This window comes from Elgaria multicarinata, chromosome 2 (genome assembly GCF_023053635.1).
Source record: "Elgaria multicarinata webbii isolate HBS135686 ecotype San Diego chromosome 2, rElgMul1.1.pri, whole genome shotgun sequence".
NCBI lineage: Eukaryota > Metazoa > Chordata > Lepidosauria > Squamata > Anguidae > Elgaria > Elgaria multicarinata.
The window spans coordinates 92,912,176-92,928,967 of NC_086172.1; the positions used below are offsets into that span (position 1 = coordinate 92,912,176).

The following is a 16,792-nucleotide window of genomic DNA, read 5'->3' on the forward strand; positions in this document are numbered from 1 at the left end:
TATAGTACCAAGATTATAGGTTGTAGACATGAGATGAAAGTCACTGATATCTCTTTAAAACTTAAACAATATATTTTATTTTATTTAAACCTTATTGACATATAATGGGGTTTAATTATAAAACTAATTATTATCATCTTCTACTCGTTCCTTATTTAGATGAGTACTGTTTTTCTGCAATAACCTTATCCAAGTTCACTTCTCTAATTAAAAAGCAGTTACCAATTACCCTTTTTCCTATCTCCACCTGAGTAAGCTCTCCCAAAATGACTCAGCCTGCAGTGATACCCCTGGACAGGAAGTCACTGGAAGGATACAGGGTTGAGCAAAGTCTCTCAGCTTTCTCTAAGGTTGGACTCCCAGCTTCTTGAGATGAACAATCTTTAAACTGGCTGACTTGGTTCAATTTATTCCAAAGTCTTCCTTCTGGTCAGGCACTTGATGACTAGGAAACAGCCAAGAAGAAATCACTCAGTTGTCTCCTCTGAAGTCTTCTTGCTTCTTGAGACTGACTTCCTTCTGCTGTAAAGCTGGCCAGACATTTTCTTGGGAACCACTTCTGGAGTCTTCCTCTCCTTGCTAGCTCTCGCAGTTTCTTCCTTCAGTAATTCTAATGACCATCCTCATCCTCTTCCTTCTGCCTCTTGCCTAGGCACTGTTTCTGCTTCCCACTTCCTCAGGCTCTTCTCTGTCTCAACTGACCACCCTGGCTGAACTGCTTCCACTGACACTGGACAATGTTAGGACTGCCATTATTATACTCTCAGTCAGGAGACTCTGAACAATGATCTTCCACCACTTTTATATCTGTGAGCCCATTGGCCTGTATTTATGAGCCAATGGAAGTTAGTAGAGCATTAATTAACTGACCTATCAAAACCTGACCTTCTTGATTCTGCTGTCCAGGATTAACTGTGAATGACTAAAGCTTATAACCTCTTCCTTGGTAATTGTTAATAAGCTGTGAACAATAAACTAGGGGTGTGCAGAGCAGGTCTTCTCCATCCCGAAATTCAGGGTGGAAATCCATTGAGCGGGTTCTCCACTACAATTTTCAGAGGGGTCCGTCTCTCTGCACCACCGAGTTACTTGTTGGAAAAATGCTCCGTTTATCATTTTGTCACACTGTGCTATTATCGTCAATGGGAATTAACAAAAATGCATACATCTCTGTCATTCTTAAAGATAAAGAGATGAAACTTGGCATGTTGATAACTCTTAACGAGGGCTTTAGATTGAAATAGATCCCTTCATTTCTTGATTTTTAGGATTTTTTTATGTTTGAAGCATATCCCTTTCAGGAATGTTTACATTCCCCCCCCCCTCAAATGTGAGCGCGCACACGTACACAAACACCTGATTTGTGCATATAGATTTTTTAAGCTCTGGGTCAATGTGTGCATATTTAGCCTTTTTTTAAAAAAAAACCCTTTGGGACATTTCTGCACTTAAAAAATCTTTTACGGAGTTTTGCACAAGTTCACTAAAGCACAGTAACTACTGCAGAAACATTAAATATGCCCAAATCTCCCTAAAGATGGGGGGGGGGGAATAACAAATTTGTGCAAATCTCCCCACCAAAAGTGGAAAAAATATTTTATTGTCTAGGGATGTAACGAAGTGGAGAAGTAAATTGACTAGAGTTACTTCAAAGCATAATAGAGAGGGGATATCATTAGCAAGATCTCAAGGTGCGAACAGGTTTTTCACCACACTAAGTAGCTCTGTAGCCATTTCCAACTAGCTATGGACAAGCCATTGTGCCAGGTTCACATGCCTCAACAATCCACTCTGAAATCAAGCTACCCTGAACAACCCAAGAACAAGCCATGGTTCTCAGAGCGGCTTGTGGATGGTTAACAAATCACACTGAGGAAACCATGTCAGTTTTGGACGTCATGACAAGCCACCTGAAACAAACAAGCCTGACAACCCTCTGTGGATTGTCATGTTATCTGAACCATATCACTGTTTCCAAAATAATGAAACTATATATGCCAGTAAGGAAATATATATTAAGGATACTTACTACAGACTTTCTGGTGACAACAAGACTGATCATCAGGGACAATTAAGGCTACTTCCCCAAAGCGCTTGCATTCTAGGTCGTAACTAACTGAGCAGTTGTATTCCACAGGAGCAATGGTCTCATTGTCAATACATTTGTGTATGCAGCATCCACTCTGAGAAGTTTTCCAAGTCTCTCCCAGTGCATGGGGAACTCCAGAACTGTCTGTGCAAGCTGAATTGTTGCAACAACAACAAAAGCATTTTTTAATCATTTGTTTCTTGTATTCTATGGCTTAGTGATAACTACTGACTTTAAATAAAATCTCATTATTGAGGAACATATTATCCAACTTCAACTATTTGTCAGGGGATGGGAAAGAGTTTCTGATTCATACTGCTTTTCACAATGCATTTTTCAGACACAGAGTAGCTCTCATAAATATATGCATGCCAGTATGATGGGTAGTTAGAATACTGGACTGGGACTCAGGAGATCTGGGCTATAGTCCCCACTTGGCCCTGAAGCCTACTGGATGATGTCGGGTCAGTCACCAACTTTCAGCCTAACCTACCTCACAGTATTGTTGTGAGGATAAAATTGAGAAAACCATGTAAGCCACCTTGGATTTCTTGCAAGAGGAAAAAAGGTAAGCATAATAAATGTAATAATAAATGAATAAATATACATAGAAGCTGTCATATTTGAGTGAACAATATCAGCGAATGGCTCTAGACAGATCTCTGAAAGTAAGTCTCCAGTTCATGAGTCTGTTAAGCCAATTATATTCATATATATTTCCCTACACAAACATTTATGTGTGGATTTCTCCCATATTATGAGAAGAAACTGAATGGACTGAATGCTCACATCATGATCCTTGCTACTGATTTTTGCTTAAAGTTCACAAGAATGTCGGAGAAAGGAATCTCTGTAGTCTAAGGTAATGATCCAGAGATGTATGTGTGCAGTGGTAAGTGGCATGCAAAATGCTTTGCATGAGGATCAACTATCACCTAGTCAGGGAAGGAAGTGGGTTTTTGGAATTATTTCTCCTCCCTGCAACAAGTAGTAGCTCCGACCATCTGTTCAGTGGTGTGCACATAGTGCAGGAGCAGTATGTGCATTCTCCCTCAGGTTCTGGACATCCCAAACATAGTACTGTTCTGTGTATGTGAGACCACATCCTGAAGATGATCCACACATGGACACCTGCTTCCATTCATGCACAGATTTCCTATGCAAGATGGGACCAGAATAAATGGTCATTATTCGTGGAGTGGGGAAAACCGTAACAGCAAAAAAACCAAAAAAACAGGGCTGCTGAAAAAAATATGTAACAACCGATCAATACCTACCACACTTTTCCTCTGGGATGCAAAGAGCAGAGTGAACACGATGAAAGATGGTTTCTTCTGCACAGACACAGCCCTCAGTCAGTATTAAGCAAGTGTCTGAATCCCGAGGTATTGGTTCCATATTCTGACAAGTGCTTGGTGTGTCACAGGCAGATATACAAGCCTTATAGGAGAAACCTTCTGGGCAGAGAAAGGCTAGCAAGACAAAAAATGAAGTGTTCAACATATTGATGCATATTCATGTGTGAGTCAACAATTCAAGTTATACATGAGCTTGCACAAGAAAGCACTGACATCCTCTTTCTTCACTGGAAAATAGGAACTGGAATTTTGAGTGGAAAAGTTTTGGCCTGGTTTTTCCATTCTATTACGGTAATTTACAATTTTATCCCCATCGTCTGAGCTATCCCCTGCCAGTTTTGTGTCAGTTTGTGTCCACCCTTTCAACTAAGTCACTGATAAAAAAAAGTTGATGGGTACCAGGTCCAAGACAGAGCCCTCTGGTACCCACTAAAAATTTTCCTCCAGTTTGATGAGGAAATGTTTTTGAGTTCACAATTGTTTTTGAAATGTTTTTGAGTCGACAATTTTGCAACCTGATGTGAATCCACCTGATAGTATTATCCACCTGATAGTATTATCATCTAGCTTCCATTTTGCCAGTTTGCTATCACAGATCATCTTGCAAACACATTCATGTACATAGAACCCCACTAGCTGAAAAGCAGTGGACCAGGGAAGGCTTAAGCACCGCACCCTTCTCCCCACTCCAGCTATTTTCCATTCAAAATCACAACTACTAATGCAGCATTTATTTGTACCATGTAATTGAGCCAGGATATCTTACACATAAATCTTTCTGCTCTAGTGATCTCGAAGCATCTTTCATTTGTCTAAAGATAAACATGTAAGAGACCAACAAATCTACCTAGTACTGTCAAAACAAAATATTTGCAAGCAATAATATTTTTCAATGGAATTTGTAATATAATTGAATTTCACTTGAGACAATGTAGATGGAACTCCTTTACTTTACTTTACTTTACAATCCCCCTCCTACGAACTCATATTTTAAAAATCTGCATAAACAAATACCGTTAATTAGGCACATTTTAAGAAGGAGCTCAAGTTAGTGGATGAATCTTGAATCTTATCTACCATTGATAAGGGTGCTTATTAATGGTATCTGTCAGGTATGCTTTAAGGTGGATTCCTGCACCGAGCAGGGGGTTGGACCTGATGGCCTTATAGGCCCCTTCCAACTCTACTATTCTATGATTTGAACAACACAGTTTTAGTATTTCCAGGAGCAACCTGAAATGAACAAAAATACTCTTTTCTGGAATGGGTCAGGGAGCTCTGTTAATAAGGGAGGTCTACTGACCTGTCCCATTCCAGAAACATGTGTTTCCACTCGTTTGGAGGTTTGACCCAGGAAACACTAAATTTCCATTGTGCAAGCAGTGGGTACTGCTTTTGTAATGGAATCAGTGGCGCTGGCTGCTTGTGGAACTAATGTGGCTACTGTCCATAGGTCTAAAATGTTGTAGTAGTAGTACTGTTATTGACCAATAATAATATACCACCCTTCCTCCCAAGATAGTATAGGGCAGTTTAAAGCATCATATGATGCAGTTAAAGAGAATATGATATTTTGCCTCTTGCTTCTGTCCTTTTCCATCATTGAAAAAAAGAACAACAACATTGTTTTGTTTTGAATTGTCTTAATTTTGTAAAACCACCCAGAGAGCTTTGGCTATTGGACAGTATAGAAATGCAATAAATAAATAAATAAAATAAGATCTCAATGGTACTATAGATTTTCAATAGAATGAGAAGCACGTGCCTTGCTTTGTATGTGCAAAATAATGCAGTTTTCCCAGAGTCCTATATTGAGCAACTTTGAGATAAAAATCAGCTTGCAGCAAATCTGATAATTTTAGCCTGAAAGTTAAAAACCTGATAGAGTTATAAATAATAAAATATTGGAACAATCCATTCCCCTTTCTGAGTCCTTTCTCCTCCCTCCTGTAAATGTTCCCTGTCTACAGAATTCTTTCCAGCCAATCCCCTCCTGATAACTGTCCTGTATGCACAGAGCTGTGTATACCTGCACAGAGCTATGTTGAATTGTCCCCTGTATTTGAATGAAAGGGAAACATGCTATTGCTATCTCTATCCATACAATGTACTGAAGAAAAATGTATTGCAGTATTTACCTAAACTTGTAAACTATCATGTGTGCTTAAACATCAGGCAACATTTCCTTATGTCACAGATAAGCAGCAACTCGCGGCATGTGGGCTGAAATTCAATATTCTGTCTCATAGACTACATTGCTTTCTCAACAGGTAGTAACATAGATAGCTAACATAGTATTCTTTGATGCAATGTACTTACAGCAATAGTTGGAACTCCTCCATTCTATGCAGATACTAAATTTGTTACACATGGCAACATAAGCAGTCAATGCTATGCACGGATTCTGAATATATTCCTTGTCTTGGACCCACAACTCACAAAAGGAATCTGGAGAAACCTTAACATGCACATAAAAATATATTATTTGGATGGTTATTGATAACTTGAGAGGACACTGTAACAAACATAACTATTAAGAGTTTGATGCAAAATAAGAGCTGATAAAGTTTAGTGGTAACAAATTGAGCTGCTACAATTCAGTAAACCCCATGGTTCCATCATTGTGACTGCCATTAACTCCCTGAATGTCTTGGCCTTAAGCAAGTGCCTCTCTGTCAGCTTCAGCTCTCATCTGTATGGAGGATAATACTAACCTATCTTATGTGTTTGCTATTTGTTTAATTAAACCAGTTATATTATGCCTTTCCTCTGAAGAGACCTAGATGGCTAACAACCCATACCTACCAATAAATTAACAAATGAAAATATACTTTACATTTAAAGTTTACAATCTATATACATATAAAACACTTAGGTATGTTTCCGTAAAGGCTTCAGCTGATACAGATTGCTAAGCAACAGTAACAACGTGTAACGTCAGCTGATACAAGTTGCTAAGCCCCTCGCCCGACTCCTCCGAGCTTTCCAAGATAATCCTACCACCATTTCTCCCTCCGCAAAGAGGGCAGCGCCACGGTCCGGAGCATGAGCGAGGCATGGCTGGGGCCCTTGGTGGCCGGGTGGGAGGCCGCTCGCCTGCTGCGAGCCAAGGCCCCAGCCTATTTTCATGTGAGCTGGGCAGGCGGCCCAAGGCTGACAGGAACCCCGGGGAGAGGGGGACACCTGCTCCCCCTCCCGAACTCCCTGCCCCCCAGGTCTGCCAGACAGCACTGTATCGGCAGCCTCCAAGCAGCCCCCGCCCCTGCGATATTTAATTAATAAACTTTAAGATATGCTACAATGGTGTATGTTACGTCGGGTACAGCTAGTTTAAAATAAAAGCACTAAATCTGCAGCAGAGAATAAAAATGCAGCAGATTGTTGTGAGGAGGAGAACTATAATTTATTGGGCTCCAAAATGTTTTGATTAAAGACTTCACCAGGGGCACTGTAAAACAAAATGTTTTACAAAAATGTGAACAAGAATGTTCACTTTGTAAAAGCACATTGAAGGCACTGCCTCAAGACACAAATCTGTACTGCAATAAATAAATAAATACATTTGTTGTGTTAACATGAAACCCAGGAAATAATCACTAGCTGTTAAAAAGTATCAGTGGTGTGTATAAAAATGTGTTAGGCAATTACACCAGTGTTTTGTTAAACTTTCTGATCTATCCCTTCCTTACATATATGCTACAGCCGGGGGGGGGGGCAATGCCGCAGGGGCCTCCAATTACACCCATGAAGCTCTCCACTTTCTTCCCCCTTCAAAAACTTGTTTTTAACTTACTTTTTTTAAAAAAAAATCTTAAGAGTGCCTTTATCTCACTACTTCTAGCTCCTCCCAACCCTAGCTTTGCTTTTTCCCTCTTGCCAGGTCCTTCTCTTGTACTTCACATGTACACACATACACAAGGGTGTGAGCATATGGGCACACACACACACAGAGAGAGCACCTTCCCAGGTGCAGCTTTGATGACAGAGGAGGAACCAGGAGTGCCAGAGGTGGGGTATGGAATGCTTGAGCCTGTCTGTGGTCGAAGTAACAGTGAAATGAATTCATTCTTTCTAATTGGGGCTGGGGGCAGTTTCCTTTCCTTTGGGGGAAGGGGCAAAGGTAGGCATGGATAAGATGAGCAGAGCAATCCTATGCAGGCCTACTCAGAAGTAATTTCTATTAAGCTCCATGCATAGGATTGCAACCTTAAATGGTTATTTTATTGTGCTTCTGTGGGGTCAAATAAGTAGATTAGCTTTCGAGTTCAGAGCCTTCCTCCATTTGTAATCAGTTTCATGGGTAAATTACTTCTCTTTTGACTAGCCCCCATGGCAGCCACATCCTCTGGAACAGCCATTTTGTAGCAGCCACAGCACTTTCTCAAATTCCCAAATATGCCCACAGGTCCAAAAAGGTTGGGGACCCCTGTGCAACAGTGTCTATACTCAAATAAGATCAGGGTGGATTCTGCATCCCACTTCAGTAGCTCCATGGTGCCTAAGCCATATACAGCCCATAATCTTTTCCAAGAAATGATTGCCTTATTGTTGTGTTATGTCACATGGCAGATGTTTGAGATGGGCAAAGTTGTTTGTGGGGAAAATATAACCCATATATCAATGACTGTCCACACCTAAAATATTGATAATAGATTACCAACAATCAAAATAATTCAAGCAGCAAATCAAAAGATAACATACATAAGGATGGCAACTGCTGAAGCTCTGGTTCAACAGCATATTTAAACAAGGTGAGCAGTCCATGACTGAACAGTTAGTTTCATGGGTTCTCTGTTCTCCAATATACTTCAGTGAGTTTGGCACCTGCCAGCTATCTGTAAAGATAACTGATGCATCACTAGTGGTTAAAACAGTCCTGTTAGGTAGCATGAGGTCATTTGTTGAGCTTCCATCACAGAAACCTGCAAAATAGAAAAGAAATTAAAGTACTCCTATGTACCACTTATCAGAGTATATTAGAGCTGGCATTAATGTCATGTTGTTTACCAAAGAGAGACTGACTGAAACAGCCTCCAAGTTATGACAACTCTATTACTCCTCCACTTTCAATTCATGTGAAGACATTCTATTCTAGTAGCACCAGCAACTAACAGAAATCTCCACATAGTGTAGTACATTGAGAAGCTCCTCCATAGGATGCCCAAGTACAGTGCGATGACTGGCTGCATATTATGGCATTGGCAGAAGTAAACCTATTTATGGAGCCATTTTAAGTAGCCACTGGGAAGAATCCAACTGAAGAGCTGACCCATTGAAATGACTAACTTACATTCCATTCATTTCAATTCATCTAATCTAAGAGGGTTTCAGATGGATTCTACCTCTGTGTGATAAATGGGATGTGGGAATATTGTAACCCATTATGACCATCTGCTCATGGAAGTTGCGGGCGGGGGCAGAGAGATCTTTACTGATTCCCCCTTCCCTGCTGTGGAATTCCAAAATCTCTTGTCTATTACTCTTAATCACATTAACTCACATGTCAATCCCATTAATTTTGCTGGAATTTATGTATTGTATTGTATTGATGAATTGCTCTATAACAAAAATGTTACAGAGTGACAGACTGAAAATAAAAAGTAAAACATAAACTATATTTTATGTTACAGCCTAAGGCTGCAATCCCATACACACTTGTATGGCAGCAAGCTCCACTGAGTTAGTTGGGCTTATGTCTGAGTAAATACATGGGATTGCATTGTAATTATGGTTAGGACTTGAGCAGCCCACTGGAAACTGCTTTTTCTTTAGATAAAATGAAACAGTATAATCAAAAGTAAAAAGCATCATATAGAATTATACTCACATCAATTAAAACAGCACAACTAACATTAGAGCAATCACACTGGGCTAAAACACTAATACAAACAGAAAGTAAATGTTTCAATACTTCATAACTATAAACTGTATTAAAAGATTTTGAACATTAAGACAATAGCATCTTTCAAAATCTGGGAGAATAAAAAAAATGTATTTACCTAGTGCCAAAATATGTCAATGCACATGCCAGGCAAGCCTCACAAGGAGGCACATGCTATAACTGGATCTCTATCCTGCCATTCTAAAATATAATCAAGGCAGCTTTAAATAAGTAAGTAAATAACTGTGCAATCCTATGCATATTTCCTCAGATGTAAGTCCCATTGGTTTCAGTTTATTTCCAGATAAATGTATAAGCAACTGCAGTCTAAGACTACAATTCAATACCCACACACTTGGGAGTAAGGCCTATTGAAACTAATGGGTGACTTATTTCTGAGTAAATATGTGGGATTGCACCATAATTACAGTTAGGACTTCAACACTCCACTGGAAAACATCTACTTCTTCCTTTATGTTTTAAAATGTAAAATCAACATTAAGAGAAAATAAATGAGAAACTAGTCAAAACAACTCAGAAACAGAATAAATACTACTAAGGTTTATTTCAAGCACCTGTTCTCTGTAGGACCATTGCTGTTTTCAAGGTTTGAAACTTGATTAAGTATCACTGATATTTCATACTGCAGCTACACATATTTGCCCTTTCTGAAACTTGGCAAGCTAGTAACTGTAATGATGGACTTTGCATCCAAGCCTTCCAGCAACGATAATTCAAGTGTCAAAGTGAAGATTTATATTGATAGATATTATGAATCCAAGAACCATATACCTAACCTATCATCCAAGGTTACAACTTTCAGCAAGCCATGCACACATACCAGGCAGGCTTAAGAGCTATTCTAACTTAACCTTTATTAGTTTTTTTAAAGTTTTTTTTTTTAAAGAACCCTAATCCCTGAATACAGAGCTGCAAAACCTGGGATTATTATTATTATTATTATTATTATTATTATTATTATTATATTTATTTATTTATATAGCACCATCAATGTACATGGTGCTGTACAGCGTAAAACAGTAAATAGCAAGACCCTGCCGCATAGGCTTACATTCTACTAAAATCATAGTAAAGCAATAAGGAGGGGAAGGGAATGCAAACAGGCACTGGGTAGGGTAAACAGGCACAGGGTAGGGTAAAACTAACAGTATAAAGTCCGAGCAACATCAAGTTTTAAAAGCTTTAGGAAAAAGAAAAGTTTTTAGCTGAGCTTTAAAAGTTGTGATTGAGCTTGTAGATCTCAAATGTTCTGGGAGAGCGTTCCAGGCGTAAGGAGCAGCAGAAGAGAAGGGACGAAGCCAAGCAAGGGAAGTAGAGACCCTTGGGCAGGCGAGAAACATGGCATCAGAGGAGCGAAGAGCATGAGCGGGGCAATAGTGTGAGATGAGAGAGGAGAGATAGGAAGGAGCTAGACCGTGAAAAGCTTTGAAGGTCAACAGGAGAAGTTTATATTGGATTCTGAAGTGGATTGGAAGCCAATGAAGAGATTTCAGAAGTGGAGTAACATGATCAGAGCGGCGAGCCAAGAAGATGATCTTAGCGGCAGAGTGGTGGACAGAGACCAACGGACTGATGTGAGAAGAAGGAAGGCCAGAGAGAAGAAGGTTGCAGTAGTCCAACCAAGAAATAACCAGTGCATGAACAAGCGGGATAGAATCCAGTTGAGAAATATTCTGCAACCATCCCTAAAGCAGTCTTGCCCTGCCAGATCTTGTGATTGTTGAATTACACCTGTAAATGATTGCAGCTTCAGATATTACAGGATACACAGGAAAAGGAAGTATGACTGACTAGTAGGGTTGTGCACAGCCCCCTGATTTGACACGGGCTGCTTTGGGGCTTGGCCACCTCACTTTGGTACCAAAGCTGAAGCGACATTCTGGGCCCCTGAAGTGGCTCACCCTTTGCAGGCTTCCTGGGTGCCCGCCACACAGTGGGAAACCCAGGAAAGCTGGGCACAAGGCCATTTTAACAGCATTTTAACAGCATTTAACAACGTTAAGTTTGTTTTTAATGGACCCCAGAATTGTTGTTTTTAAATGGATACTGTTGTTTTTATACTGTTTTTATGTTGTTGTTGTTGTTTTTAAAAAATTGTATACTTTTAATGTTTACTATTTTTAATTGTTGTGAACCGCCCAGAGAGCTTCGGTTGTGGGGCGGTATATAAATGTAATAAAATAAATAAATAAATAAATAATAAACAGGAGTCCATTGGACTCCTGACTCCCTGCTCTCCCTCCCCAGTCCAGGAGCTACCAGCGGGACTTACTGTGCTGTACATTCTCTTCACTGAGAGCCAAGCCATGATTTAAAGGTAAGATTGTGAGGGCTCTCTAATTTTTAATAGCTCTATGCTTGCAAACTAAGGGAAATGACCATTTATGGCCACCATAATTTGTGGCCATAGAACTATTTTAAAAAGAGCCCCTGCAAGCTTACTTTTAAATCACAGCTCAGCTCTCAGGGAAGAGAACGCATGGGAAGGTAAGTCCCACTGGTGGTGCTGGTGGCAGGAGATGACAAGGGAAAGCAGGGAGGGAGAGGGAGGTGAGTCTGGTGAGTCCAATGGACTCACCTAGACTCATGGCCAGCCTTGTAACGGCTTTCTCCAGCGGCCAGGGGGTGCAGCCTAGCTTGAGACACCTCAAGGCTTCAATACCAATCTGCTTCGGCCTTGAGGCACTTTGGGCCGACCCAGTACCACCTCAGATTCAGGCCAAGGCAGGCCAAATTGGATTCGGGGATTTGGTCTGAGGCAGTATACAGCCCTACTAATTATCACATTCTCCTTTCTGCTCCATCAACAGATGAAAACTGGGCCTCTTTTTAGCAGTGCACAAATGCAGCTGCAAAGCTGGAGGGCAAAGTTGAGGCTTGGCTGTATTGTGATATATAATAGCAAATTACACAACTCTCACACTGGCAGATATACAAGTTTGAGATGTGTGCCTAGTACAAGGATCTCACTGTTAGAGAATTCCATAAGTCATCACTTCAGAAATGCAAGCAAAAAATGTGTAAGTCCAATATCTGAAACAACATCAAATGAGCCTGATTACAGGCTGGTGGTGTGGTTTATTTTTTTTATTTATTGTTTATTTATTATTACATTTATACCCTGCCTTTTTTCCTCCAAGGACAAGGTGGTGTACATAACCCTCTTCTCCGTTTATCCTCACAACAACAACCCTGTGAGGCATGCTGGGCTGAGAGTCTGTGACAGGCCCAAAGTCACCCAGTGAACTTCCATGGCTGAGTGGGGACTAGAACCTGGATCTCCCAACTCCCTGTCCTTCACTCTAGCCACTACACCACAGTGGGTCTCACTGGTTTATATCCAGTCTATTTTCCTCCAAGGAACCCACAGTAATCACTACACCACTCATTGCTTTGGCACAATATGCCAGAGTTTGTTTAATGACTCATACAAATTTGTGTGAACCGTCCAGAGAGCTTTGGCTATTGGGCGGTATTATAATGAAATAAATAAATCATCTAAAATCCCATTCAGAAAATGTATGTTCCCAAATCTGATTCCAATAACCTATGGTCACATCCTTATTCTATTCTTAGTAGAGAGAGCAGTGCTGAGCTCCGTTAGTTCCCCTCAGCCCTGCACCCCAGTCCGTGTGTGTTTTGAATGGGAGGAAGATTATACCATCTAACTGAAATTCCACCCATGATTAACAAATAGACCTTAAACTGCATTCTATTAAGTAGTTCAATGTTACCATAAAGCAGGCTACATATCTCTAAATAACCTTACTTAACCTTATGGAAAACTTAATGTGAGGTGCATTTTCTGCTTATTCATGTCCTATTTATTTTCACATTACTTCAGCATTCATGCCTCTGTTTCAAATGCTCTAAATCTGGAAGCAAATCTTTACTCATCCATGGCTATCTGCAATATGATCTCAGAGGGATTAAAATCTGGACTGCAGATCATTTGGCTGACAAATTTAGCATTTTTCTTCTGTCCCAGAATCATCTGCATCAGTAGCAGCCTCAGAAACAATTAGTATAGGTTTACGTCTACTGAAACCATTTTGCCTTACAGTATATTTCCTAATATTTTTTTATTAACAAGCAAATGTTGGGCATTTCCCCCCCTCCACCAAACATAATGACACAATCTTACTAAAGTTTGCTTACCACACAGTCCCATTGCTTTTGGATCAGTGGTTGCATTAAGCTCGATTACCATCACACCAGTGGTATGAAACCACTGAATTCTAATATTTGCTGGGGTTTCAATAGTATACATGAAGCCAGTGTCCTCAATTTTAAATCCGTATTTTCTAATAGTAGGCCATGCATATCTTGAGTTAACAGCTATCTAGATAATATACAGAGACATATTTAAGCAAACACAACATTAAGATGTATATTTTGTCATTAGAAATTATGCTGTGCAAAAACAAACATTTGCAATGAAAACTGAATGGGTAATTTTAATTTAATTTCATGCAGAACTGCTCAACTTATGTATGGTGCCTACCACATGTTTGAGAAATGCTCAGTTTTGCAAATCTCACCTAGGTGGCAAAAACAGGGGAGGAGGGCAGTCAATACATGAGCTGCATTTTTGTCAGTGGTTCATGCCTCCAAGTTGTATAGGCATGGTCTAATGGCATCAGGACACTGGGTGAATAAATGTCTGCTATCTTTTGAGGCAGTATAAGACAAACCTCTCAGAAGCCTTTCACAGCATAAGGAAGATCCTCTTTTAAAATCTACTTAACTTGAATCTACTTTTCTGCTGTGGCACCCCGGCTGTGGAATGAGCTCCCTAAGGAGGTTCGCTTGGCACCTACATTATATGCTTTTAGACGCCAGGTGAAGGCCTTTTTATTCTCCCAGCATTTTAACAGTCTATAAATAAATTTTAACTTGGTGTTTTAAATTTGTAATTTTGCATTGCTGCTGTTTTTATCTGGTTGAGCTTTTATATTGTATTTTATATTATGGTTTTATACTGTTGTTTCATACTTTGAATGTTTTTAATTTTTGTGAACCGCCCAGAGATCTCCGGCTATTGGGCGGTATAGAAATGTAATAAATAAATAAATAAATGAAGCACAGAAAGGTTCAAGCCTGCCAAATTTGTAGTGGTAGAGAGTTCCGGGAAGTAGGCGCTGGTGCTACACTACCAAAGACTATTCCATGTCTTGTCGGACTGGGCCTCTATAATATTTGGTACCACAGGAGTGTATGGCCTGCTGAATACAGCAACCAAGCAAATGTCTAAAATGTATTCCAACAGTGATTGCAAATTGAAAGAACTGTGCAATCCTATATATGCCTCTTTCGGAATAAGTACCATTGAATTCAGTGAGACATTCTCCCAGATAAGTATGTAGAGGATTGCAGCTACTTTAAATATTACTTGGTTTATCTAAGGAATTCTTGTTCCTACTCCACTTTTACTGTATGTTCAGAATGTTAACTGTATGTTCAAGACTGTTAAGATGTGCTCTCTTGCTGCAACATACCAATTCTAATCATTGGAAATGTTAATTACTGAGTCACTATCCTGAACATAGCTACATATATGTAATTACTAGAACCCTAAAATAAGAACCACAAATTAAAATTATAACAAAAGAAATAAACTTTACCTTTCGGTTTAAGCGGTCAATGATAATCTGGTTAGACAAATATGTTAAATGCAACATTGCTAGGCACAGCTTAGTAGAGGTTAAAATGCCCTGAATAAAAGAAAAACAAAAACCATTTATTCAATGGCTTACTGACATCCATAACACTGTCAAGTAAAGTTATGCGATAAATAGCAGCACATTATTACATAAGCTTTGTATCTCAACTGATGGAGAGATTCAACAGAACATATTAAATATAAAAGCTCTGATTTTTGAGAATATATGGAAAGGATTATTAAAATGTTAATAAGCCAGGAAATGCAGATTTGAGGAGCTCCTATCTTCATAACTTCTGTCTTCTGTGGTATTGGTCAGGATTAGAGGTCTACACAGCAAGTTCCATAATGCATTTATTAATCGGATCAAACATTTACAGTTTTCACAAGAACAAAGAAAAAATGGTCTTAATCCAACAGTGTGTGGACATGAGGACAGGGGTGATCCAGTAGACATTGTTTACTAGGGATGTCAGAGAAATCCACAATGGAGCCAAATGAGTTTGGATTTTTATGAATCTGACACATTTATTCCACAGTGGGCTGGCTTTTTCCCTGTTGGGTGGATTCTGCGGACATGCAGACAGTTCTTCTAACCTTTGGGGGTTTTGCACAAATTTTGTTGCAGAAAAATATTCAAAAATAAAAACTTTTCCCATAGGCTAAACATGAAATGCGCATTTAGGAGAAAATTGGGCATTCAGCATACACGAATTAGGAAACTGAGGAAAATCTGATTCCATCGATGGGCGCACAACAGAATAAAAGCTGCCTGACGGTCTATGAGACTCAAGATGGAACAGATTTTACACAATCCGTACAGTGTCTGTGAATAGGCAGCTTCCTGGACTGAGGCCTCTCTCCTCTTTGCCTTGGTGTCTTCTTCCACTACATCTCCTCTGACAAGTTCCTGTTTGCTCTCCCTGTACTCGCTCTAATCGCTTGCTTTTCAACTTATTCATAAATGATCTGGAATTAGGAGTGAGCAGTGAAGTGGCCAAGTTTGCTGATGACACCAAATTATTTAAGGTTGTTAAAACAAAACAGGAACTCCAAAAGAATCTTTCCAAAGTGGCAGAATGGGCATCAAGATGGCAAATGTGGTTCCATATAAGCAAGTGTAGAGTGATGCACGTTGGGGCAAAAAATCCCAACTTCAAGTATAACCTGATGGGATCTGAGCTAGTGGTGAATGACCAAGAAAGAGATCTTGGGGTTGTAGAGACAGCTCAATGAAAAGTCAACCCAGTGTGTGGCTGCTGTGAAAAAGGCAAACTCCATGTTAGGCATTATTAGGAAAGGAATTGAAAATAAAACTACCAATATCATACTGCCTATTTACAAATATATGGTATACAGATGTGTATGTTTTAATGAATACTGGGTACAGTTCTGGTCACCACACCTAAAAAAAGGATATTACAGACCTGGGAAAAGTGCAACTAAAATTATTAAGTGATGGAGCAACTCCGTTATGAGGAAAGGTTGCAACAGCTGGGATTATTTACCTTAGAAAAAAGGTAAGTGGAGACACGATACCGAGATGCATGGTGTGGAGAAAGTGGATAGCAAGACAATTTTCTCCCTCTCTCATAATACTAGATCCCAGGGTCATCCCATGAAGCTGATTGGTGGAAGATTCAGGACAGATAAAAGGAAGTACTTCTTCACACAGCACATAGTTAAACTATGGAGTTCACTGCCACAAGATGTAGTGATGGCCACCAATTTGGATGGCTTTAAAAGGGGACTGGACAAATTCATGGGGTATAATTGGCTAC

General features: G+C 39.7%; 1 protein-coding gene across 1 annotated transcript in view; it reads right to left on the reverse strand.

Moving 5' to 3' along the window:
* Positions 1-16,792, reverse strand: part of OTOG (otogelin) — a 128,898-nt gene that overhangs the window by 22,004 nt on the left and 90,102 nt on the right. The window contains exons 39-44 of the mRNA XM_063118414.1: positions 14,974-15,063; positions 13,508-13,691; positions 8,149-8,369; positions 5,767-5,905; positions 3,367-3,561; positions 2,030-2,242 (exon numbers count right to left, since the gene is read on the reverse strand). Coding sequence (XP_062974484.1) covers positions 2,030-2,242; positions 3,367-3,561; positions 5,767-5,905; positions 8,149-8,369; positions 13,508-13,691; positions 14,974-15,063 — 1,042 coding nt within the window. The remainder of the gene's footprint in view (positions 1-2,029; positions 2,243-3,366; positions 3,562-5,766; positions 5,906-8,148; positions 8,370-13,507; positions 13,692-14,973; positions 15,064-16,792) is intronic.